General features: G+C 32.5%; 1 protein-coding gene across 12 annotated transcripts in view; it reads right to left on the bottom strand.

Moving 5' to 3' along the window:
- Window positions 1-987: 987 nt before the first annotated feature.
- The window catches only part of LOC112490965 (pullulanase 1, chloroplastic), a 42,509-nt gene continuing 17,273 nt past the window's right edge, over window positions 988-26,223 (bottom strand). Inside the window, exons 1-13 of one of the 12 annotated variants that reach the window (XR_009640202.1) lie at window positions 10,225-10,597; window positions 9,985-10,120; window positions 9,482-9,674; window positions 9,253-9,364; window positions 8,922-9,121; window positions 8,607-8,763; window positions 8,074-8,134; window positions 5,368-5,423; window positions 2,872-2,960; window positions 2,604-2,681; window positions 2,383-2,462; window positions 1,859-2,151; window positions 988-1,408 (exon numbers count right to left, since the gene is read on the bottom strand). Coding sequence is in view for 4 of the 12 variants with exons in the window: in XM_060819372.1 (XP_060675355.1) it covers window positions 2,442-2,462; window positions 2,590-2,681; window positions 2,872-2,960; window positions 5,368-5,423; window positions 8,074-8,134; window positions 8,607-8,763; window positions 8,922-9,121; window positions 9,253-9,364; window positions 9,482-9,674; window positions 9,985-10,120; window positions 10,225-10,280 (1,173 nt within the window). In the remaining 8 variants the exon portion in view is untranslated. Of the gene's footprint in view, window positions 1,409-1,858; window positions 2,152-2,293; window positions 2,747-2,815; window positions 3,029-5,367; window positions 5,424-8,073; window positions 8,135-8,606; window positions 8,764-8,921; window positions 9,122-9,252; window positions 9,365-9,481; window positions 9,675-9,984; window positions 10,121-10,224; window positions 10,598-26,223 lie in introns of those variants that run through there. The other 11 variants (XR_009640201.1, XR_009640203.1, XR_009640205.1 and 8 more) reach the window with 11 other exon arrangements.

The raw sequence follows: 26,223 nt of genomic DNA, 5'->3' as shown, positions 1-26,223 counted from the left end.
ATTAATTTATATTAATTTTTTCGACCATTTTATTTTTCATTTAATAGTTCATTTGGAATTTTTTTTTGTTTTTCAATTTTTTCAATTTTATTTATTTGATGCACAAAATCGGAAAATGTTAGTATTAAGCTAACAGATATTAAAGCTGGAGTTGAAACGCTAAGGTCATTCTCATAAAAAATCGAACGCTATCAGAAATAGAGCCTTTTGAGGTCGCTCTTGTTTTTTTTTTTTTTTTTTTTTTTTTTTTTCATTCCATGTATTTGGTTTTGTCTTATTTCCTTTATTTCTTGCCTATTTCCTTTTCCATTGGATTTTTTTTTTTTTTATTTCCTTGTTGGTTAATGTCTTAAAAATAAATAATAAATAAATCTGAAAACTAATAATATTAAAGGGTTAAAGTTATGGTTCACAATATACGTTCTCTAACTAGAAAAACTCGTCCCATGTGAAATCGGCAACTTTGAACTATATATTATCCGAAGTTGGCCAACTAGAGAATATATATATATTTTCAAATAAAAATTCACCAACTTTTATCTGAAAATTAAAAACCTTCCATTCTGAAAATTAAAAATTATAGAAATTAAACTTCACCTTGTTTACTTGAATCAACCAAATATTTTTCACCCTTCACAGAATATATAAAAATATTATATATGCTTCCTCAAACTGTAAATAAAAATATTATAATATCAAATCAACGTTATACAAATTAATACATGTGTCAATCAATATTAAATCAATTTCCTCAAACTTCAGCAAAAGGAAAAAAACGAATTGCAAATTGGATAATTTCACGTTATACATGCTTTCCTTTAAAGGGGTAAAATGCTTCAAACACAAGTCTAGGTCATATTGAAACATCGCTGAAAATTCAGAAAGTCTAGGTCATATACAATAAAAAACAACCCTGTTAATTGGACCATAACCTGCTACTCTTCTTTCCCATGACAACATATCTTTACCTTTTATCAGCAGCTGAAAATTAATGCGGATAAGATTCTTGGATGGGTTATAGGTAAAAATTATATGTTTGTATAAATTTAACATTGTTTTAAAGCTCCACCAAGTTAACAAATGCAGTCACATTTATGACTATTTCTCATTTGCACCAACAAAATCAATGATTATATCTTTACATTTCACATTAACGGGTCAACCATAGTATCTCTTGCTAGGAACTTACCATGCAACAGGCGACCATGAAAGTCATTCATCAATATCATAGTCACAGCCAGTCATGATAAAGAGCAGGCCACTCAACTTCTCCAAGTCTCGACAAATACAAATGTTATCATTGCAGGTACACCGAAGCATCCTGTCGAAGTTTCAAACGTAGAACTTTGACTACATGATCGGTTAATATCAACTGCACCAATTTTCACACAGAAAAGCCATCAAAACCCTACAACATGTGCAAAAGAATAATTCATGAAAACAAATGTTTAGCAGTATTAAGATCAGATAACCTAAAATGTAGAAGGAAATATTTTTTCTTACCAGCTTGTTACCTAGGAAAATTTGATCATTTAGAAAGATTTTTACATAAAGAAGTTCATAATTTATGTTACAAATGCATGATGCTCATATTTATGATTTAGATTTATATGGTATAATGGACTAGGAATATAATATTTTTGGAACACCTACAACTAGGTATATGAACATGTCTTTATGTGTGCTTATGCATCTTAGGACGCATAATATGTTTATAATATACACTCTACTTTTGACAACTAGTTTTGATAAGTACAATAAAAGTTCATACAACAACTGAATTGCAAGTCACTCCATCCTCAAAGTAAACACTCAAACACAGACAATTTTACTTAATAAAACTAAAAAAGGGCTTTACCTGTATAGGATGCAGTTGAAGAGTTCTAGCCATCAATGCAGGACTGAAAAATGAAATCTCACATGGACATGAATTGATTATAACAACAATGTATGAGTAGCTACAAGGAACAAGGTTAACAATACTACTGTTTGTACTGTATCGGCATCAAATAATTAAAACCATAGAATTTAGTTTTACTCGCATAGGCTCCAGTTGGAATAACCCTGGGACACCTTCATGACCATCGTCAATGCTCATTACTATAACTCTTGGGACCAGTGAGGAACCGGTATTGTGAAAACGTACCCTTCCTAACAACAAAAGATATATTTCTGTTTTTTAAAACCATTTCTCAGTTACCACTCTGGTGTTAAATTCAACTACAAATGAACTAGTCCATATTTTCCGTTATTGGGCTAATAAATTTAAATAAAGATCTGAGGAAGAAAGGGAAAAAAAAAAAAAAAAAGTAATAATAATAAAATACAAACAAAACAAAACAAAAATGGTAGAAAAGAGGTGAAGAGTAGCTAATACGTAACAAATTTGAGAAATTGTTCAGAGCAGCAAGGATGTAATTTTCTGAGGCTTGAATAATTGATCAGCCAAACCAGGTTGAAGTCTAACAAAGAAAGTAAAGCCAAAGATAATCAATAAACATGATATATACCAACAGACTATAAATTTCCTATAAGAGAAAAAAATAAAATAAAATTCCAAAGAGCTTCAAATAATGACTATGAAAATACAGGAGAACAGTTACAGTGGCCAGCTCTTCCCATTCTTCTCTTCTGGAGGATGTCCAACTCCCCAATAGTTGGAATTGTAAGTAAAATCAAGTCTGGAAATCCAGACTAAGAATCAAATTTGAGGTAGATGGATTCTGTGTAGGTTGTATTGAATCCTCTTCAATTACAAAAGAAAAAAGAAGATGGATAAAATAGGATAGAAATATCCATTTGTAGTCAAGTGAATACCAATAAGCTTATTTAAACATACATATAGAACGAAAATAAAGATATTAAGTGTACCCGTTGATCCAATCACCAGAGCTGTATGAATCACAATCAAGTGACTTTGAGTGTAGCATCTCATCACCGGAATGGAAAAACGATATTCCCTGGAGCCAGAAATTATTTAGATACTGGTTGACTCTGTGTCTGCATGGCACAAGCACTCAAGCACGTACTGTTGCACACAAACCCAAACATAATGCATGCATAAACAAACAATCAAAAAATGAATTTATTAGCATATACTAGTTTAAGATAACTGTAAATAAAGATAACGAGTTGATTGTTACTGGAATTGGAAAATTACATTATTCAGAGGTAAGCGAATAATATTGAATACAAAATTATTAATTTATACTACATGGAATAAGAGTTTGACATTCTACATACAAATAATGCATATCGAAGTAACCTGAAATATATTTACTCATATGGAGTTGGATGACACAAACTATTCTGCTGTATCCATTAAATAATTCAAGTGTATTTGTTACCTTTTTTTCTTTTTCTTTTTTCTTTTTCCCCACTATGGTCTTGTATTAACTAAGATAATTGAACTGGCTAGTTGGTTTAAGGATGAACTTGTAATGCTAGCACTTTTGCAACTTCAATGCAGCAAAATACTTCACTGTACGCAAAGTTGCATAAAGGTTTCTTCTTTTTAACAAGTAGGGGAAAGCATCAGAGCTTTAAAAACAGAGATCTAATTGATGAAAAACGGTCCATCTTGTCCATGAGAAGCATAGTTCATCAAAGATTGCCCAATCATGCGCTTAAGATAAGAATTCTCTTACTACTAATCAATGATATTAAAAGACAAACACATCTTCTATGTTATACGCTCTCTATAGCTATGAACTACATTTGACTTTAAATGCCAATGTAGCAGCAATTGCTTTAATCAAAACACCAAAAGAACATTAAAACATAAAAAAAGACGAAGCAAAAAGAATTCCATAATATACAGACACAGAAGTAGTTAAACCCATCACAACGCTATTATACTTGTTGCCAAATGATTTATCCTACATCTTTCATCCAAAGAAATTCCAAATGGAATCTATGAGTAAAGGACTGAGTTAGACAATAAGTTTGAAACAAGATGAAACATTTTTAAACTTACATATACAATATATTGATCTTACCTTCAGGCTCACAATATCAAACAAGGTTTCATTGTTATGAGCAGAAACGTAATGAACATGAAAAGTTTTTACTATATCAATAACATGGTTTTCCAATGTTATCGTCATTAGAGTCAGGTTCAAAATGTCAAAGACTGACAAGTATCAATGGTTCTGATAATCTATCAAGAGTAATAACAGAAATTAGCATCAAAACACAGAAACTTTTGAGAAAATCAGAAGCATACACAGTAGTAATAATGTTTGATGTAGAATTTAATTTTTAAATTGACAAGCATCCAGAGAAGCAGGGGCCTCTGCTTTTTCAGGAATGTAGCAGGGTACAAAAGTGCAAGTAAAAAAGCATATAAAGAGTATAAATCAAATAGTACGATTGTACATATTACTTAAAATTATCATGTAAATGAAGTGACATATATATCTTATTTGAATAATGTTGTTGATTACCAGCTACTCTGGTTGTTTAAAGTAATTACCAACTTACGGATAAAGAAAGTGAAAATTTTACATAAAAGGAATACGCCTTGCTTATTTTGCATTTTTTATTGGTTAATATGAAACGACGTTAAACAATAAAAGGAAGGTGTGTATATATGCATATAGATATATAATTATAAAAAAAATAAAAAAAACCACATGCATGAATGCAGAATAGCCAAGAGATTCAAAAGCTTAATTGAATTAACCTTCTTATGTTGCTTAAATAAATTATGGGGTTGTTCTCTTTATGAGGATACCTTTGGTAAGACCTCCAACTGCCTTGAAAAATACCAATACCCTTGATCCCAAAGCCATTGAGATTCCCTCTCTCTTACATTCATCCATATTGACTGTTGTTGTTAGATAACTCATGTTTTCAAGTTTGTTTGGGTTCACCATAAAAAGATTGTCAGCATTTTGTAGACGAGTGCGTCCTTTGATTAACAATCAAAGATTTTGCTTTTCCTATCTATTATAAGAAAAGGAGATCCAAAAAGTATAAATGAATCCTTAATTTTTCCAAAGAACTCAGGATGAAAGATTCACCCGAACTCATAAAGATTATGGGCTTGCACACAAGGTATCCAGAGATTTACCATAGAACATAAAAGATGATGCTGCATAAGCAAGTTCCCCATGCATCATACTCGTTTACAGAATCAAATTCAGAGTACATATCAAGTGATGATACCGCACAAAACTCAAGCAATTTTGGATTCAATCCTTACAGTTTCAGTAGGGCATGAAGCATATGAAACTGGTACTCCATCATGAGTTAATACTTCCAGCCCTTTTACCAGAGTAAAATCATAATGCAAATGTCAAGGCAATCTATTTTCAGTTTTAATATCAACTGCATCCGACTTTATTCTCAGGTATTATTGTATACCTCGTTCCTTCATAATCGGTTAGAACAAAGTCCCTCAAATTTGCAGCCATCCCAACCTGAATAAAGAGTAATTTGCTTGATAAGTAGCAAATATGTAGTAATAAAAGACATCATTAGGGTGCATTCGTCTCATGTGAGAGAAGATATAGGTTCCTGGTTCTTATATAATCAAAGACTAGTTAGATTAGGAGACAGAAAGATATAGCTCCTCATAGAGGAGCATGAACATGAAATTTATTATGTTGATATGAAAAATTTATGGAAGCGGTCAATAGTACAAGCATGCTAGCATGCACAAATAGGGAATAAAAAGAACATATAAATACATACATAATAATATACAAAATATTCGATAAGAAATTAAGAATGGATGTAGTGCATATTGGAATAAAGGTACCTAGAGAGCAAAAGACTTAATTAACTAAAATTTTAGGTATTGCAAATTTCTACTTATTCTGGACAAAGAAATAGAACAAGAACTAATAAACTTGGTCTGCATGATCCTTCTTCATATCAGTTCTCTGAGTTGGGAACTCATCACCCACAAGTAAGAGAAAGAAAAAGTTAAGATGTCACAAGTAAGATTTAACAGTCTAAGCTAAACATAATAATGAGAAAAACGTAAGATTAGACACAAGATCTTTAGCACTGCCTTAGCAATAAAGGCTATTAAACTGTCAACACTGCTAAAGTTAACCTGATATACATAGTTCGATTCACTTCCTAATAGATTAAGCTTTTGTAAATGGTAGTAACTTAAAATCATAACCTAATCTTCTTGTTTGATGACCAAAGAAAAGTCTACTTTCTAGTCTTATGATCAGTCCTACTAACCCCATTTCTAATGATTAATTGTTCTGCACATGTAAGAGCCATTTTTTGTCTTGCTAATTGAAGGGGAGTTTTAACAGAACATAAACATATAGATGACCCTCTTCCCGAGAGCATAAGCTTTTGGAAGAAGTGGTAATTTAGTAGTAACAGCAGGGCCTCACATCAAGCGTTAACATGTCTCAATCAAGCGATGGCACATTTACTACAATTTCTATTACTATTGTTAACTTCTTCTTTTTTGTTTTTTTGGGTGAATTATTACCATTATTAACTTGATATACATAAATCGGCCTAAATTTAACTCCAATTAGTTTAAGCTTTTCGGAAAATTGATAACTTAACAATGACAAAACATCAAACCTGATCCATCTTTCTAAACTCAATTATACGGCAGGAACCAGTTGGGTTACTAGTATAGCTGCCTTTAGGGACACCCTAGAGAACAGGATTATACCTTCATAAGAGTGATAAAAAGATCATAAGAGACAGATTAAACAGAAATATTAACCAATGGCAGAAAGGTTTAGCATACCCCCAGTTGTACCCATCATCATTTTGGACAGCTATAATTAAAGCTTGTTGCTGAGCTGAATCTGGAGGAAACTTTTTAGTGTCTTATTATCTGCAAATTCCCACAATCTCCACATCTTACATATCAGCAATTTCCACATCTTAAATAAATTGAAAAAAATTCCCTTTGCATCAACATGTTTTGGAATTCTATCGATTTAATAATGCAATTCTATCGATTTAACATGTTGATGCAAAGTGATGGTTTAACATGCAATTCCATCAACATCTTACTTGTTCAATTTTAATAGTGCAATTCTATCGATTTAACTCATATCACGTATATTATTCATTTGGAATATTTACCAGCATTCAAGTCAAGAATTCACGCGTTATTTCCCAAATAAAATTCAAAATAAATAACAAGGATTGCAACCATTAAATCATGACGAACCACATTAGAATGGTTTGGCTTTACCAAACATACATCCACTACCCACCTTGTTGAGATGTGTTTTAAAGCTTGATAAATGCATTGTTACACTTGTTTTCTATCAGCTTAAGCTTTTAGAATGATTGTTAAAATGAATTCATATTGAAGCTTGATTGTCAAAGTTATCATGTACTAGAATCTTAGAAATCTATTTTCTGGTTCTGTTCAGAAATGCACATGCAAGATGAACGTCTGAGTCAATCCATAAGGGGAGAATTCATGTCTGTTAATGCATGTGATGCTGGAGCAGGAAAGAGAAAGAGAAGAGAAAGAGACAAGTGGGAGAAATTGAAAGAAAACCAGTGGCAGAAATTTTGTTTTATGTAATAGATGATTAAGTTTTCTTCCTTGAGGCAATTATTAGAATTACACGTATAATAGTCAGCACTAAACCAATATGGAAGCTAAACCAACTATAAAACCCTAAAGAAGGAAAACCTAATAAAAATCCCCAAGGTAATAAAACTGTGATTCATAAAATACATAAAACTCAGAATTAACAAAAAACACTAAACTAAAGCATAATTATTAGAGAAGCTTTTCTTGATCTGTATTAGTTTGTAAGTGATTCATATTTATTGTCAGATCTGACAAGATACAAATCACATAATTAACCTTTGGTACCATGCCACAAATTATCCCAGAAGCTAAGTTAGAATATTGCCACAGTACTGTACCAAGCTTTAGAACACACAAATGTGCAAAATAAGCTAACCAATGAAGAAAGCAACATACAGAAAAGGTACTTATTAAAAATTCTACATATATCTAGAACTATGCAAAGAAGATTCATAAAATAGGAAGAAGGAAATACATTCATATTCTATAGAGAACAAATTTATCACCCAGATCAAGAAAAACAAAAATACCTGCATAGTGAAGGTCAGATAACCACCAGGAAATTTGGTCTCCATGGCGTGGTCACTGGCACTGCAGATCAATGTAAGAGAAGACAAAAACACGTAGAAATCAATGTATCGCCAAAACAAATAATCAAATTGAGATAGCCAAAATAATAATTGAAACTTGCTTTCATTTGTCAGAATATAGGCTGAAGTAGAATCCAAGAAAATTTTGTATACAAGAGGCATTTTTTATCTCTTTGGATACTGATATCAATCCTTTCCATTAGAGTCTTAATGCAGCAATAGGAGAACATAAATAACATGAGAAAGAAAAGAAAGAACAAAAATAAAAACTAAATAGAATGTGATTAAGCAGGTTTAATAGTGATGGCATATGAAAATGTATGCTCAACTCTTTCTAGTCCAAGGCTCCAGAAATCTTTAATCAACTGCATCAAATTCCCTACACTATTTTAACCTCAACTCTTAAATTCGTTTTGATAAATAGCAGGTGATTCATCATTAAATCTAAAAACAGAGTAAGCCTGAGTTATTACTTGAAATCTCTTATATGCAACTCATATACACTTATGTCCAAGAAAGAAAGTACATCAGGTTTCGGATCTGCCAATTCATCCCATCCTTCAAGCTTCAAAGTGTCAGAACCAAGATTTTCAAACAACGTCCCCTGGGCATCTGTTGAGAGTCTGTGATCTAACAAAGAAACAGCTTTTGGAGCTTTGAAAATGAAAATATGCTTGCATGCAATACATGAATGGATAAATTAATGGTAGCACTATATAATTTTTGACTGTAGAAACACCTTTGCTATGCTTGGATAACTGTGAGGCTACAGGATACAACCAGCATACCCTCTAGCATACGGATCACTTGCATAGCATTTTTCGATTTTCTGGGTGCTATAATGGTAGACAGATACTTCATACACATAACAGCAGCCTTCCTAACCTTTTTGCCCTTTAGTTTTCCAAACACCATTATCCTCCGCCAGCTAGACAATTTCTTGGGGATTATCTGCTGACACATCTTCATAAATGCAAGCCCGTACTTCCTGTTGAATGCAGAAATAAGTTGATAGACAAATGCACAGCATTATCAAGGACAGATAAACTGTTCAAGTAAGAAAAGCAAGATCAAGTTACAATATATAAATAATATATGTTATTAAAAGATATGATATACTTGAGCAGTAGGCGCCCAGAGGAAAAGTGACACAGATTTGTTTGAGTAAAGTGCACCAATGGGGCCACTATACGAGAACAATTCGTCCACAACCAGGCAACTGCAGACACATCTGCTGTAACACAAAGAGGAAGAAATCATTGCCTGCTAAAAACAAGACACAAAAAGTTCATCCAGGACATCTGGAATTCAAAATTATAAGGTTTTCATGAGAAAAGAGGAACCATACTTGTGGTAAAAGACGACCTTATCTCTTTCAACAGAGAATTATTCAAAAATGAGTAATAAAGAAACAGCTGCAAAATATGCTTACAATAGAAAGTAGAAACTGATAATTGGCACTTGACTGGAGGTTTGACATCCAAACTAGGAGGCAATGTGAAAGCTCGGTAATCCCAAATACGAGGAAACTTTTCTATCACCTAGGAACATCAATTTTGAACCAATGAATAAACTTAACAAAAATTTAACGTAAATCCATCAATAAGAGGTCAATCATATATAAGAAAACCAAAATAATTAATAGCATAACTAACACAAATAAATTAGCAATAATACCTACAAATAAACCATATGTGTTATTTAGCTATAATCCCTACAAATAAACCATATGTGTTATCTTCAAGCTTAACTTCACATCCTGGCCTGTTAGCAGAAAACCCATTTATTCCACATTAATCCAATGAACACAGCCACCATGTTCGGATCCAAAGCTCTTGACAAAGTCCAAACCTTGAATACCATCATCAGCAAACGACAAAGCAGCGCCTTTACCAGCAAATAAGCAGCAGCAATCATTTCCAACATCCACATTCCATGCAATAATGGATTCACTGACACAGTACTCTCCTGAATACAACAAGCTGTCCTGGAACCGATACAGACCATTTTACCACAAAATAAAAACGCTAACCAATTACCACATACATAATTGAAACGCTGTAATTCAGAAACTGCGTTTTGAGAACAGACTTTGGAGAAGAGAATGGGAGAACCGGAGAGGTCGAAGGGGATGCCTGGGAGGACATAGGAGGGAGAGCAACAGCTAATGGGATGTTTTGGGAAAGTAAGGGAGTGAAAGGGGTTTCACCGTGTAGATAAAACGTCCTCGTTCCGAAGAAGAAGAAGAAGAAGGAGAAGGATATGAGAGAGTGGGGCGTGGTGGAGGGGGAAAGTGACCGTTGGAGGTAGGAGGAAGAGTTAAGGATGCAATGTGAAGGAGTGGAGAGGAACTACGAAAAAGAGACATTGGCCTACCACTCAGTGGTATTTGGCAACTGAGAATCTCTCAATTCTCACTCTCCCTTTACTCTTTTCACTTTTTTAATTTCTTCTTAATGGCTTGGCTAAAATAAAATAAATTAAAATAAAAATTCTTGCAACAATGAAAAATCTATTTTGCTTTCGACTTAAAAAATGAGCCCTAATTTCTAAATTTTATTTTTTTTTCCAGTATGAAAGGTTTTCAGTTTTAATTTTACTATCAAATAGGCAATAATTTTTAAATTCACGATTGAAACTCTAGCTTAGTTTAAATTTAATAATTAACTTACAAACTAAAAAATTAATAGAAAAAAAAAATAAGAATAGGGATAAGGGCATTAATAATAATTGAAGTTAACATTACATGTACTCACATTAAAATCATAAAATCTCACTTAAAAAAATTTAAAACACATGGTATATATATATATATATATATTGATGGAAGAAAAATATATAAATTAACTCTCACTTGCATGGGAGACAAGATGCAGAAGTGGGACAAACATGCTAATTAAGTGATATATAAATTGAAAATGAAGTTGGCTCAATTGATTTACTATTTACATGCACATTTGAAAAATCAAGATTGAAATATTGAATTAGTGGAAAGTTGTTGTAAATGATCAATATATATATATATATAAAAATTAAATGCATCATGCATACATAATTTCAAATTTCCAATTAATCATTTTTCTGGCAGCAAAGGAACGAATTTTTTTATTTTTTATTTTTGATATTAAAAGGAACCAACTTAATGGGCATTAGTACCACCCATAAACTATCCGACCCAATCAGGAATTTAGAGGTTAGCTGCAAGTAGTGCTTTGTCCAATTGGTTTTACAAGTGTAGTTATACAAAGTATAAAGCAATTTATTTGCCCTAGGGGAGTTCTATAAAATATAGTTTTTTTTCTTAATATAGGAAGTAAATCATTTAACATTTATATATAATTTGATATTAAAGAATAACAGATTAGTGTATATATATATATATATATTTGACACATACACGTTAAATGTTTTCTATTATCACAACAAATAAGATAGCTATGAGGAGTGAAATGTCTGAGAAGAATTATTTAGAAATCATGTTGATAATAGCGCTTCAAATTTGTAATAAGTATTAAAAAAGTGTTTGGTAATTTGCAGTGTCCAATTGAATATTGTTGTACAATATGTAGCTGAAAACAGATATATATGCAGTGAGACTCTAGGTCAACAGAAGTCTGAACTGTGTTGACAAGAGGATGAAGCTCACTCGCTTTTAATACTCTGGCAACATCGGAAAGTCAGTATTTTGCTTTGATTTTCATCCGACGGTTCAAAAAAATGGCGGAGCTGAGTTAGGTGCACTTAAAGAGTGTAATTTACGAATGTCAAAAAGTACACTAAAGTCATGAACCACAGCAATACTGCTACAGAGTTCTAGTAAAATGGTGAAAGTGCAAACATAGTATTCATTGTTCCACCACAACTTGTTTATATATAAAGGAAGTATTTCAATATTTTGCAAGTAATACGAGTAAATACCAAGGGGGGAAAAAAATACTCTTCATGGTGAGGAGCAGAGTCTAGGGTACTAAGTTTAGAATATAAATGTATGGTAAAAAACATTGTGTATGTACAGAGAATTTCCACATGTTTTTGGATACGTAGTCCTAGCATCATAATTAATATTTATATCAAATACAAGTTTTTTGAAAATGATGTTTTCTTGTATAATTTTTGTCTATTCTGTTCTACGATCATATTATCTAACAATCTAGATCGTTTAAAAGCAATACAACGATCGTTATAAAACAATTCTATAAAACTAAAAAGATCATATGAATAGAACGAACATTCATCCAAATTGCCAAAATAAATAAAATGGAGATAAACATGAATAAAAGCATCATCCAACTTCTGTGCAGTATTTTCTATTGATAAAAAATAGAAACAAGAAGAAATAAGCAAGAAACTTAAGGACAAAAGTGAATCAATTACATGTAACCATCAACTAATTATAAAACACATTGAAACCAGTTGTTCAAAAAAGAGTAGATAAGTGGAAGAATATGTAAAATATGTATATGAATGCGCTAAAAAATATACTTTAAATGACAAATATAACTGTTGTTGATGTTAATTAAGAAGATATATAAAATGTATTTTAAAATCATCGTACGAAAACGATTGTAACAAGTGATAAATTCGAAATTCTATATTGCAACATTTTATAACAAAGGCAAAAGATTATGAAGATAGGAGATAAAAGACAAACTTGAATAAAAGCATAATCCCATCTTCAGGCCACGTATTATATACCAAAGATGAATAAGAGCAGGAAGAATGAAACGAGAAGTCAGAGACAAAATTTGGTGAGGATTCATTGGCCAATTATTGGAGGGAGAAGTTTTTTAAGCCTGCCAACTATTGTTTGGGGTTTCTCTATCAGCCAACTATTTCCTATTCTTTGACTTTCCTATCTACTTCTATCAATTGCAAAATATTTAAATGTATAACACCCTGAACTATATTTAAGCCATAGTGTTGTATCTTCTTCTGCTATGTCATCAACAACCCAAGATTTATCATTTATATATATTTTTATTTTTTGCAATGAAATTGAGTTTATGCATGGTTTCTATGAGTTTAAAAGTATATCCTTTCCTCTTACTCTTAAGTAGGTTGAAAGAAGCTTTCCTTGTACAGTTTTAAGTGTTTGTGTTTTGTTTATGCAGATGAGAAAATTGTTCACGCATATGTGAAAAGTGAAAGAAAATAAAAGTATCTAATATCTGCCAGGAAAGAGTTTTAAACTTTTCAAGCTTTCTATAATTGTACTGGCAAACAGTGGATGGACGGTACTCTGTTATGGTTACTAGAGTTGTTAACATATTTGTTATGGTTATTGGAGTTGTTAGCTAGCCGAGTATGTCTTTAATTTCAAACATTTTTATTATTAGGCTTTTCATTAGCAGTAACTATAATTTCCAACTTTCATGTATTTATACGCGTTTTGCAATTTAATATCCAACTCGATTGTGGCAGGGGCTGGATCCCAAAACCGGTTTCAATTTTTTCTTTTAATTATTTTTTTTCTAAAAGAAAGTGTAAGGATAGAGTTCTCCATACTAGAAAAGAGAGAGAAAGACCCAGAGATAGGTAGAGAATTGAGTTGTATAAATGCTCACTCATTGTTTTTTTAGCAAAAAATAAAAATTTAGACTATTACACATGCCTTTTTAATTAAAAAAAATAAATAAATAAACCAAAAAAAAAAAGAAGAAGAAGAAGAAGAAGAAGATGAAGAAAAGGATGAATTAACCATCAAAATATGAGTTCCAGCTTGAAAGTTTGCAGACTCACCCGTGAACTTGGTGGTTCAGCAACTCGACAGACCTTTGCAACATTTAACCAACTTTTATCTTTCACTCTAAAGTATTATGTATCTTTGACTCTCTTTGACTCTAAAAATGTTACGTATCTTTGACTCTAGCATGTTCTGAAGTAGCTCAGATTCACATCATTATGAACAGTAGGTTTCATCCATCGCCTCAGAATTTCTCCATTGAATCTTTCTTTCCCACTCTAGAAAACCTTCCCAAGTTTGAAAGTTCTCTCTTTGGTTTCTCTTGGTTTATAGGGCCCATAGCCTGGTACTATTATTGGTCAAATTATCTTAACACGAGATTCTGAATATGACCTCAAACTACTTCAATGGAGTAATCCCAGTTCAACTTTTGCGTTCGAGGAATCTTCACCATAAGAATTTCACAGGTGAGCTTCCTGGTTTGGTAAGTTCACTGCCATTGTTGACTGAAGTAAGTTTCAAGGACAATAATGACTTTAGGGTCTGTCAAGTTCTCTGAGGACCTTTCAGAACTCAATTAGCAAACCACTTCTCTGGTGAAGTACCTGATTTTAGCCATTTGACAGACCTACAAGTTTTTGATGTGGATAAATAAGAAATTTGGGCATAACTTCCTGATTTGTCCACAAAGCTAGTCACTCACTCTTATACTCGGAAAGAACAGGTTTCGTTTCGGCATCATCCCTGCTAAATTAGGCTCATTATTATTAAACTTTGGAAGCTGGATATATATTTTTTTTGAATGGATTTGTGGGACCATTTTTGCCATGCTTGCCCTGTCTTAATTATCTGGATCTTGATAGAAACAAATTCACATGAAGGCTCTCCCAAAACATATGTCTTGCAGTACCACTCGAGCTTGGTTTATTCGGGCAAGGCTCAAAGGCATCTATAGAAGCATGCAAATTTATGGAATCTGGTTTGTTGATGGAGAGAGGATTAATGGCTCCATTGTAGAGCTGCTGCGGTGGAATTTGAGAAGATCACATCCATACAATGAGGAAGATGATATGATAAGCTCGGAGGCAAGAATGGCTTTGAAGGCACAATTATGGAATCTGGTTTGTTGATGGAGAGATGATTAATGGCTCCACTGCAGAGCTGCTGCGACGGAATTTGAGAAGATCACATCCATTCAATGAGGAAGATGATGTGATAAGCTCGGAGGCAAGAATGGCTTTGAAGGCACAATTAAGTAAGGAGGAAGCTCGACTCTGAACTGTGTCCATAGTCGGTATGGTAGGTTTAGGTAAGACAACTCTTGCCAAGAAAGTATATAATACAATCAAACAAGATTTTGATTCTTGTGCTTGGATTTTTATATCTCAAAACTTCGTCCCAAAGGATGTTTGGATTGATGTATTGACCCAAGTTGGTGATCACCCAGACACAAGCACTCATGCATAGTCACAACAAACCCAAACATGCATTAATTTAAGATAATCATAAACAATACTAACCAGTTAATTGTTACTGGACTCAGAAAGTTATTTTACTCAAACAGAGGTAAGCAAATAATTTTGAATACAAAGTTACCAATTTATACTAAATGAAATAAGAATTTGATATTCTGCAATGTCCACCCCAATGATGCACGTTTCCTATTCCATTTTTTTTTTTTTTTTTTTTTGAGTCATCTATAAGTTAAGAAAATCTAACTGGCTAGTTGGCATAAAGATGAACTTTTCCAATCCGATGCCACAAAAATATTCTACTATGTCACAATGTGTACAGTTGCATAAAGGTTTCTTCCATTTTACATGCAGGAGCTAGTATAAAAGAACCATTCAAAAGCAAAGATATCTAATAGATAAAACAACAGTCCAGCAGAAGCATATTTCTTCATATTCAAGAGTTTTTCTATTTACTAACTTCTACTACGCCACTGCACTCTCTATAGCTGTGAATAACATTTACTTTATAAGTGCTAACAGAACAGCACCTGCAATGCAAACAATAAAAAGAATATATAACATAAAGAAAGAAAAAGAAAACCAAAACCAAAAGCGCGTTTTCATCATATACTGACAAAAGTAGTTAAACCTGAGACAACGCAGTTATACCTCTTTCCAAATGATTTATCCTGCATCTTTCATCCAAAGAAATTCCAGTTGGAGTCTAACACATAAAGTACAGGGTTAGAAAACAAGTTTGAAATTAAAATGAATCATTGGTTAAATGTCTTGCGTAAATTGATCTTCATGATAGTTCTCATAATATCTACTTAGACAAATAACAGAAATTAGTAAATAGAACATAGTAAGTTTCCAGGAAAATTAGGATTTATGTAGTAGTAGCGTTGTTTAAATTGACAAGTATTCAGAGATGCGGGGGTGCCTCTGCTTTTTCTTGGAATGCAGTGTCAAATATAGGAGTTAGGGAACAAAATGTGCAAGCGAACAAAGTAAATATATAAATATATATCTATATATAATGATAACCCACTTTCAAAGGAACACAATTATGCATCCCAAAATGATCTCTTGGGCTTAAATTGATCAAGGAACTGCACAGTGGTGGTTTAGCTGCCCACACGGGGAGAGATAAAACAATTTCATTGGCGGGAGAATGCTATTATTTTGGCCTCATTTGAAGCGTGGTGCTCTCTCACTTTGTCCAGCGCTGTGAGAGTGTGCCAATCTGCTAAGGGTCATACCCAAAATACAGGACTTTATACTCCTTTTCCTATGCCTTCAACTATCTGGGGAGATATTTCTCTTGATTTCATTTTGGGATTCCCTCTTACTCAAAGAAAATTTGATTAAATACTGGTAGTAGTTGACCCTTTTTCTAAAATGGCCCACCTTTTTACCTTGCAAGAAGGCCATGGATTCATATCTTAATGTAGCAAACTTGTTTTCCAGGGAGACAGTCCGTTCTTCATGGAGTTCCCAAATCGCACTCCTGGCAACATGCTCTGTAACCTAGCAGGAGATGCACCAAAACAGTTTGAATATCATCCTCCTGATGCTGCTACTACTTCATCTTCCTCACTCGTGGTCGAGCTCTCGTGGTCGAGCTCTCTCACTCACCGTGGGAGGGAATCATATTGGAGAACCAGATCACGGACACAGAAGAAATCTAAAAGCTGGTTATTTGAATTTCATTTAAATTGTCATCTGCATTGTCATTTTCTTACCGTTGGGGTTTAAAACTTTTCTTTTGTCTTTTCCTCTTCAATATAAACAAAACGCTGCGTTCAGCCTAGTATTAGAAGCTGACTTGTCAAAATTCTGTTGCACCCTGCGTCGCGACTGGTGAGTAAGTCAGGAAGCTGTATCTCAATCAAGCTTAGCTACTGTGACTTTTTCACAAGTGAGAGTTTACGTTGGACTTACATATAGCTGATTTAGTCCATTTTTGAACTTGAAAACTTTGTGCATGGTTGAGAGAATGGTCAAATTTTGTCTACCTCACAACTTCACAAAACTTTCAAAAAGATCTCATAAAAAGTAAGCCAAAAAGTATGCATCAGAATTTAGTTATACGCCAGTACCTTTCTTCTTCATAGCAGATACATAGTAGGAGAAAGAGAAAAACTTACACGTACTGGTTACATCATATTGGTCCTAACCATGTGCAGTGTAGAAAAGTCAAATTAAAGCATGTAATAAAGTGTTCTTCTAGAGAAGATGTGGATTTTTTTTTTTTTTTCTTTTGATTTGTAAATTATAGAGAATGAATATTGGATCTTCTTAAAACACTGTATCAGGAAATTGAACATTTATACTTAATCAAGGTTAGCTAGGACATGGGTTTAACAGAATATAAAGAACTCATGGAGAGTAGAAGTGCCTATATTATTATCTATATTTGTCGTTTCTATATGATATAAAGTTTTTGATATTTTAACTAATGGAATTGATATAAAGCCAGCCATGTACCAGATGGTGAGTTTCAGAATTTAGACAAAGAATTGATATTTGAGTTTGAGTTGTTTTTATAGCAACTTCCTTAATTACAATTCTATGAATATATGAATATTATTTATATATATATATATATATATATTATTCTATCTTTTCCTCAATTTTTGAATTTAGTTATTTATTTATTTTATCTTTAATTCATCTTGTTAGCCAACCTAAGCTAAATAAAGGCCGCAATCCTCTGCGGATACCGGGTAAACCTATCTAGTATATGGTACTAAACCTCAGGGAGGCATATTGTGGGTGAAGCTTTAACAGCCTTGGTACACTACTTCTTGCAATAATATTGGAAAAAGAAGGCACTACATTTTTAATTATACATTTCAAAGTTGTCTCTTTTTTTTTTTTTTTTATTTGGCATTTTTCTGCGTATTTTGCTTTTGGAAATTACAATTTTTTTTTTTTTTCGCATTTCAATTTTGTTTAAATTTTACCACTATATGTTAGACAAAGTTCAAGTTTGAATTTCCTACCTTCCATATAAAGAAAAACAAGATAAAGCTGTAGGAAAAAAAAATTACTATTACTCGTTATTACGTTTGTTAGGGTTAAATTGAATCAAAATTAAAATGTGAAGGGGATAAAGTATAGCTTTATAACCATAGAGACATATATGCAAATGAGTGAAAATAAAGGTTTTTTTTTTTATTTTTTAATTTTTTGCCAAATTAACCCTAAATGTTTTTACTAAACAATAGTCATCTCCAAGAAAGGGACAAAAGAATCTATTTGCCCAAATCCTCGCTGATAGTTGTGGATAATGTTTCTCTTATAAAATAAAAATAAAAATAAAAAATGTGAAGGTAGATAGTACTAAATTTTCATCTAAAACGCTTTGTTAGGGTTAAATTGAATCAAAATTAAGAAGGGATAAATTATAGCTTTATAACCATAGAGATACATACGTAAATGAGTGCAAAATAAAGGTTTTTTTTTTTTTGAATTATTTTTCAATTTTTTGCAAAATTAATCCTAAATGTTTTACTAAAAAATAGTCATCTCCAAGAAAGGGACAAAATAATCAATTTGCCCAAATCCTCACTGATAATTGTGGATAATGTTTCTCTTATAAAATAAAAGAAAATGTGAAGGTTGTAACATCCCGTCCCGAACCATGTCGGAATTTTTACACGTTGATCGAGGTTGACTGTTGATCGTTGACTTTTTGATCCGATTGGAATTCTAGGTTGACTGAGATACCATTACGAAGTACACGTTGGCATGAGTTCGTAGACTAGTAGCACGTTCAAAACGGAGCTACGGTTTGGGAGTTATGAGTAAAGCAAGTTGAGGTCCAAACTGTCCAAGGGGTGCCGGAGTTGACTTTTTATTCATGAAAAGTTGAGCGTTGAATCATGCATGGTTGTAAAGTGTTCGTCAATACGAGTCCGTAGACTAGCGGCACGTCCGATTTGGACATGTGGTTTGAAAGTTATGGACCTGTAGAGTTTTTCAATCACCGTATTATTTTAATATTATTTTTGAACGTGTAACGATGTGCCACGTGTGACTTAATGAAAGTGACCATGTGTCACCATGTTGAGAAGCCACATGTCAACCATGTGTAATATCATATTATTTTATTATTATTTTAAATAATAATATTATTATTAATATTATTTAATTAATTTTAATTTATTTCTTTTTTATTTTCCTTTTTCTTTTCTTTTTCTTTTTCTTTTTCTTTTTTTTTCCCCACGTGGGAAAACACCTCCTTCTCATTTCTTTTCCTTTCCTTCCCTTCTTCTTCCCCGAGCCATCAAAAAAAAAAAACCAGCAGGAATTTTTCCCTCTCTCTCTCCTTTGACTCTCTCCCCCGCTCTCTTTGACCGGCCTTTTGGTTGGATTTCAGTCGACGGAATGCCACATGCACCGGCCACCGGTGAAGCCCAGCTCTCCGCAACCTCAGCCTCCAATTTTCCCAGCCAGTCGCAGCCGGACGAGCCCAGATCGGGCCGGTGAAGTCGGCGGCGACCGGTTAGGTTTTTCGGCGATTCTCGCCGTTTCCGACCAATCCAGCCTGACCCATACCTCTATTCCACCATTTTCGACCCCTCTGAGTCCATTTCAGGGGTTAGATTGCCCAAAATCCCCACCGTTTGAGAGATCCCTCAAGTTTAAATTCGGCCGAAGCTTTCCGGCCAAATTCCGGCCACCTCCGGCGGAATTGGGGTCGATGGAGACCGGATTTGTAATCCTCGTCGCTCAAGCTTCGATTCGGTATATTATTCGACTATTTAGGATAATGTTTGTGTTTGACCCCCCCGGTACCGGATATTATTTATCCGATTAAAATATTAATTTATTTGACTGTGTGTGAATTGTGTTCTAGGAGCACCGGTGAGTCGTGGAATTGATCCCATGATGGATCATGGTTTAATTGCGTGCTCCAGGTGAGTGACCCACCTTTGAAAATGTTTTTGGGGTAATTAATTGTATTTATGTGGTATTAAATTGATATCTGTAATTGGTGCTCATGTGGCGTATTTTAAATATAATCGGGAAAAATATTATTTTATATATATATTTACCCATTGGTGCTAAATGAAATTTTGGGGTCATTAGAAATTCCCGATTATTATTTCATTGTGATTAAATGATATTTATTACACATGAACAAGTATTTTCAGTAATTCGTTGTGTTTGGATTTTATATTATTTTTGGGCATAATTGGTTTGAATATTTTAAGAAAATTATTTGTTCAAATTGGTGGTTTAATTTTATAAATTATGCCCGCGGTATTTGAATTGTTGAACCTCGTATTACGAGAAAAATTATGATTTTATTGGTTATCGATGTTTTCGTACAGGTTTGTTAAATAAAAATATGTGGGATGGTAAGTGTGAAAATTTGATATATTTCCCACTGTAATTTTGAAAAATGGTACGGTTGGTTTAATAATTATTTTAGACGCATTCACATAGTATTGGTGTTCTGGTATATGTATATGTGGTTCAGCGCGCAAGTATTATTATTTCACCCATGAGTTGCCATTGGACCGTGGGCAGGCAAGTTTGTTATTGGCCACAGCCGCCCCCCTCCTTGGTCGGGATGATGGTTTCAGCAGTGGTACTGTCGGGACGCCGAAGTGCCGTTTGCAAGTTTCTCTCTTTAATCTCCCCGCCAGTCGGTGCTCAGGACGCTGGATATCGGAGGGCATCACTGGTATATGGTGTGGTGCGTCAAGTACAAATTTTTCGGATAGAAATTTCAAACCCCAAAGAGTACAAAATTATTTATTATAATTTATTGCAATTTATTTATATTTGGGGTATTTATTATTTATTTGTTGTTTATTAAATTATTTGGTCCCTTGGTTTTCGGGAAGTACGAATATCGGGTTTTGTGAAAATGTTTTCAAATGGGAACATTTCCAACTGAGTGAATAGTGAGGGTTTTGAGAGAAATTGTTACCTCAATTGTTTATTTATTTATTTATGTAATTGTTCGGTCTTGATTAATTAAATCCCTTTATTTGGTATATTATTAATATTAAAGGTGTACAGTAGATAGGATCACTCACTGAGATGATTAGCATCTTACGTTTTTAAATTCCGTTCCCCTAGGTCCAGGTTGGAGACGTTGATTGTCCGGGGCGAGTCCAACGTCTCAGTTCGTTGCCGAAAGTTCAAGAAGTATTTCTTCCCTTTTTCCTCTCCATCCTGTATTACTTCTTATATGTCATTGTATAAATTCCATATTTATCTGTATAATGCTCTGTATACTGTATTGGACGTGTAGTTATTATATGCACTGGGTTGCTACTGATATTATTTGAAGTGCTGAAATTTGTGGAATCAATTTGTAGTATTGTGGGAGGAATAAGGGGATGTTTATAGAAGTGTGTTTTCAGTGCAGGTAAATTTTGGTTAGTCCTACCCTTAGGGGAGGTGCTGCCGGATTTTCCGTTGGAAGGTTCGGTGGTATTTCCCTAGGATCAGGGCTTGTCTAGGGTTCCAGGGAAGGAATTCTGGACGGGTCTTGACAAAGGTAGATAGTACTAAAGTTTCATCTAAAACGCTTTATGTTTGAGTCCGTTTGTTTGATCTTGCCTGATTAGTTGGAACTTGGAAGTTCTATCGGTGAAAATTCTTATAAGTTTTTCATTTTTCTTTCCTTTTAAGGAAAACTGTACCTTGTGCATTGAGTTTTTGGTTTGTGCATTGAGTTTTTGGTTGCTTTCATAAAAGTCCAAAAATAAGACAAGAGAAACCTCCCATTTTTAGTTTCAAGATGCATGGATCACATTTTCCATGTGAAGGGAATTATTTTTATTTTTGTAGTTCTATTTATTTTTTATTTTTCGTTTGATGGTATAGACATTCGATATAAATGAGAGGAGCATTTCCCTACCAAACTGAAGAAGAAGAGAAGTTGGGCATATTTGAGAATCCATGGCATGAATGGCCCAAGTGTTATCTTCCTGTCGTAATAAGGGCCTTTTGTCCAAGAAAATAGTGTTTTTTTTTTTTTTTTTTCATTGACAGGAATTATTTCATACATTTTAACCTATGTTATTTTATAAATAATTGAAAAAATATAAAAATAAGTGATTATTTTAAATGAGATTTTTAATTTGATAAAGTTGAGAATAAATCGAATAGCAATTTGTACCTTTTTTGTGGCAAAGAATTTGTATGTACGTATTTAAAATAATGTGACATAATACAGTATAATAAATGTATATATATATATATATAGATATATATGTTTTAATGTACGAGTTAAATTTGTTACGATATGTTATCCTTTCAGATTTTTTTACTTAAGCATCTCTAATATAGAATAGATGATTTTTTAATATGGCTAGCACGTTGAATGGCGTCAAAAATTAAATGAGACGAAATTGCTTCAAATTAAAAATTCAAATCTAGTGAGTGCTGGGCCATGAAACGGTGGTGTGTAACCAAGTTTGGGCATTAAAATCGTTGGTGCATTGGAGTACCTTCGTCAAGGTGGGCTTCAATTTGTATTAAATAGTAAGTTCTATAAGTTTGAGTTTGCTTCTTTTTATTTTATTATTTTATTTTAAATAGTGATTTCTCAATCCAAAGACAAAAATATGTAAAATTGCAAATGAGTACATGTACCTAAATATAATTAAATTAAAAATATTATGTACTTAATAAATTTTTTTTATATTTTTTTTTATCTATAGTTCATTATTTATTTTTTTTCATCCATAATTCATTATTTATTGTAAACTGATAACCGAATAATATATCATTCTAATGAAGCACTTAAAGAACTGTAAACAAATGCCTTTACCAAAACTGCCTAATGGAAATCTATTATTTTATCAAATAATGATTTCGAATTTGAATTTATCACTGGTTCAATATGAAAGAGAAAAAAAAAAAAAATTGACTGTTTGTTTGATTTTGGTTATACAAACTATAAAGTTCTATGCATGTCAATGTATGCATGTCAATGATTTGAACTTCCACGTTATCAGTAATTGGGAAAGTTTGATTCTCCCAAAAAAAAAAAAAAAAAGCATGTATATGCAAAAAAAGAAGAAAAAAAAAAAGTCATATTATTCTCAATAGATATGGAAAAACAAAGAAAAGCATCATAAATTATTGGATTATCAAAAAGCATTTGATGTCATGGCTGGGGATAGGGAGTCTTGCTGGCATAACACTGGATGATAAATTTAATATACTGCACATAATCCCATACTAAAGGTAATTCATTTATATTTTTTATTTTATATATATTTATCCCATACTAAAGGTATTGCATTTACATTTAAATACATTTTTTTATTTATTTTAACATTTTATATGCATTTATATTTATATAACGAAGTAACATACCATGGGAGCCAATTCCACGGGAGCTCTAATTATTATTATTATTATTATTATTATCATTTATAATAATTTCTCTTCTCTATTCTAGTACATATATGTTACCAACTAAATTAATTTTATTTGACTATTATTATTAATTTTTATATATATGGTGAATAATCACAATTAGGAACTACGATCATACTGAACATGTAGTGTATATAATTTGTCTTACTAATAGATGAGTCAATTGACCACAAAAATAGTAAGCCAAAAAAAAAAAATGTTTACCACAAAAATAAATAAAATGAAAGTGTGGACATGCAAGTATAGAAGAAAGCAATCCTGTAATTTACTGTTGTAGAATTCTGGAACTATTTCTATAATAAAGAAACTGAACAAAAACACACAAATTTACCGAGGTTCGGTCAAAATCGACCTACTTCCTCGTTGCTCAGGTGTTGAGCCTTATGCACTATGTAAATGTAGTGTTTACAAGCTTAATCACAGACCATCAATGGTGGATTCACACACAAATACCCAAATCCAAAACCCAAGATCCCAATACATCCATTCACTCTTCGATCTCCATAAAGATCTCTCTCAAACCCACGTTGAGAATACAAAGAAACAAGAAAGAATGGCTTTCAGAAACTCAAGGGACTCGCTCGCACAAAGCTTTATCTCGGGTCTGCAACTTTTTCCACTCTGTTTTTCTATATCTGATATATGAATAAGAAGACCAAAATACATATATAATTATTATATATATATATATATTTCCAGAAACAAGAAACGGTGCGTTCAATTAATCTCCAGCAACTCCAACGTGGCAAGCAACCTGTGAAATAACCTTTCTACCCTTAATTAACTGATGTGGCAGCAAGGTGATGCCGTTTTGGACCTGCAAAATTCCTCTTCTTTCTTCTCTGACCAGCAGCTTGTAAACACATGTATATCTGATCAGATTTGATTTGAGGATTATTTTACTCACATTTACAAAGAGAGTAAAAAAAAAAAAAAAAAAAGCAATCGTGTAAACAGAGAATTTTGTGAAACAGAAAATTCTTAGTATACATACACAAAACTACACATTGATTTACCTAGAAAAATAAGCTAAAATAAATCTACAAGTTTTATCTTTTTTTTTTAGTTCATGGGTTCTTTGGAATCTGAATTTCATTTTTATTTATCTAATGTTCAAACTCATTTATTTGTGTAGGATTTAAAACAAAGAACACAGCACAAATTAAAAAGGAGGAAATCTAGAACTTAATCTGATGCAAAAATTGATCTGCATTCATTCATGGAAAGAAAATATATAAACACAAGTTTACAATAATAATACATCTAATTTTCACCTAACACTACAGTAACCATATTATCATAAGCCAAACCATACTTTGGCTACCTAATACACAATTTTCTTTTAACAAAAACGCTTATTATTAATCAATTAAATATTTCCATAAATTAAATATAAAAAAGAAATTAATGACAGCAACAAAATTGCCATTACTCTAATAATTGCTTTGTTAAAAAAAAAAAAGTTTCATTTATTTGCCGGTTCCTCTAGACAAGGTAGGCTTCTTTTTTTTTTTTTTTTTTAATTCATTATTATATATATTATACTGTGTACATGTTAAATTAGGAGCGGAAATTTTTGTCACTTGCTTGATCCAATTATGGAGCTGGAGTTAAAACATTATTGTCTATAATTTGCTTGATAAAAATTCTCTTACCATACTAATAAAAAAAAGACAGATCCATCTGCTATGCCATCGCACTCCCTATATAGCTATGAATTACAATTACTTTAAATGCTAAAGGGACAGCAAATGCTTTAATGAAACACCAGATATACATATACATACATACATACATACATATATATATATATATATATAACATAAAGAAAGAGAAAGCGAAAAAGAAAAGCGTGAGATTTCATCTTATACTAGTTTGAGATTTCCTCTTATACTAACATAACAACGCTATTATACTTGTTGCCAAATGATTATCTTGCATCTTTCATCCAAAGAAATTCCAATTGGAGACTAACAGTCAAGATTGAGTTAAAGAATAAGTTTGAAATAAGGTGAAACAATTTAAAAACTTACATAGATAATATATTGATCTTAGTATCTTACCTTGAGGCTTACAATGTCAAACAGAGGGCTTCTTTGTCATGAGCAGAAACATGATTAACCTGAAAAGTTTTTACTTTATCAATCACATGGTTTTGCAATTTTATTTATATCATCATTAGAATCAGGTTTAAAATGTCAAGGCTGACTATGATTTCAGCGGTTCTTATAATATACTTAAACATAGAAATTTTCAAGGAATTTAGGAGTGTGTATATATATATACGTTAGCAGTAATGTTTGATGTACAAGTATTTCAGAGATGCAGGGTGCCTCTGCTTTTTCAGGAATATAGTAGGGTACAAAAATTTAAAGCAATTGGAGCATATAAAGAGTATTAGTCAAATAGTAAGATTGCACATTCAAATCTAACATAAAAGTATCATATAAATTAAAAAAAAAAAAAAGAAGAAGAAGAAGAAGAAGAATAAGCATATATATCATTCGGGCAATATTGTGAATGTCCATTACCAGC

This window comes from Ziziphus jujuba, chromosome 8 (genome assembly GCF_031755915.1).
Source record: "Ziziphus jujuba cultivar Dongzao chromosome 8, ASM3175591v1".
Classification (NCBI taxonomy): Eukaryota; Viridiplantae; Streptophyta; class Magnoliopsida; order Rosales; family Rhamnaceae; genus Ziziphus; species Ziziphus jujuba.
The sequence above is the reverse complement of the archived record's forward strand: the minus strand, read 5'-3'. Positions and strand labels throughout refer to the sequence as shown.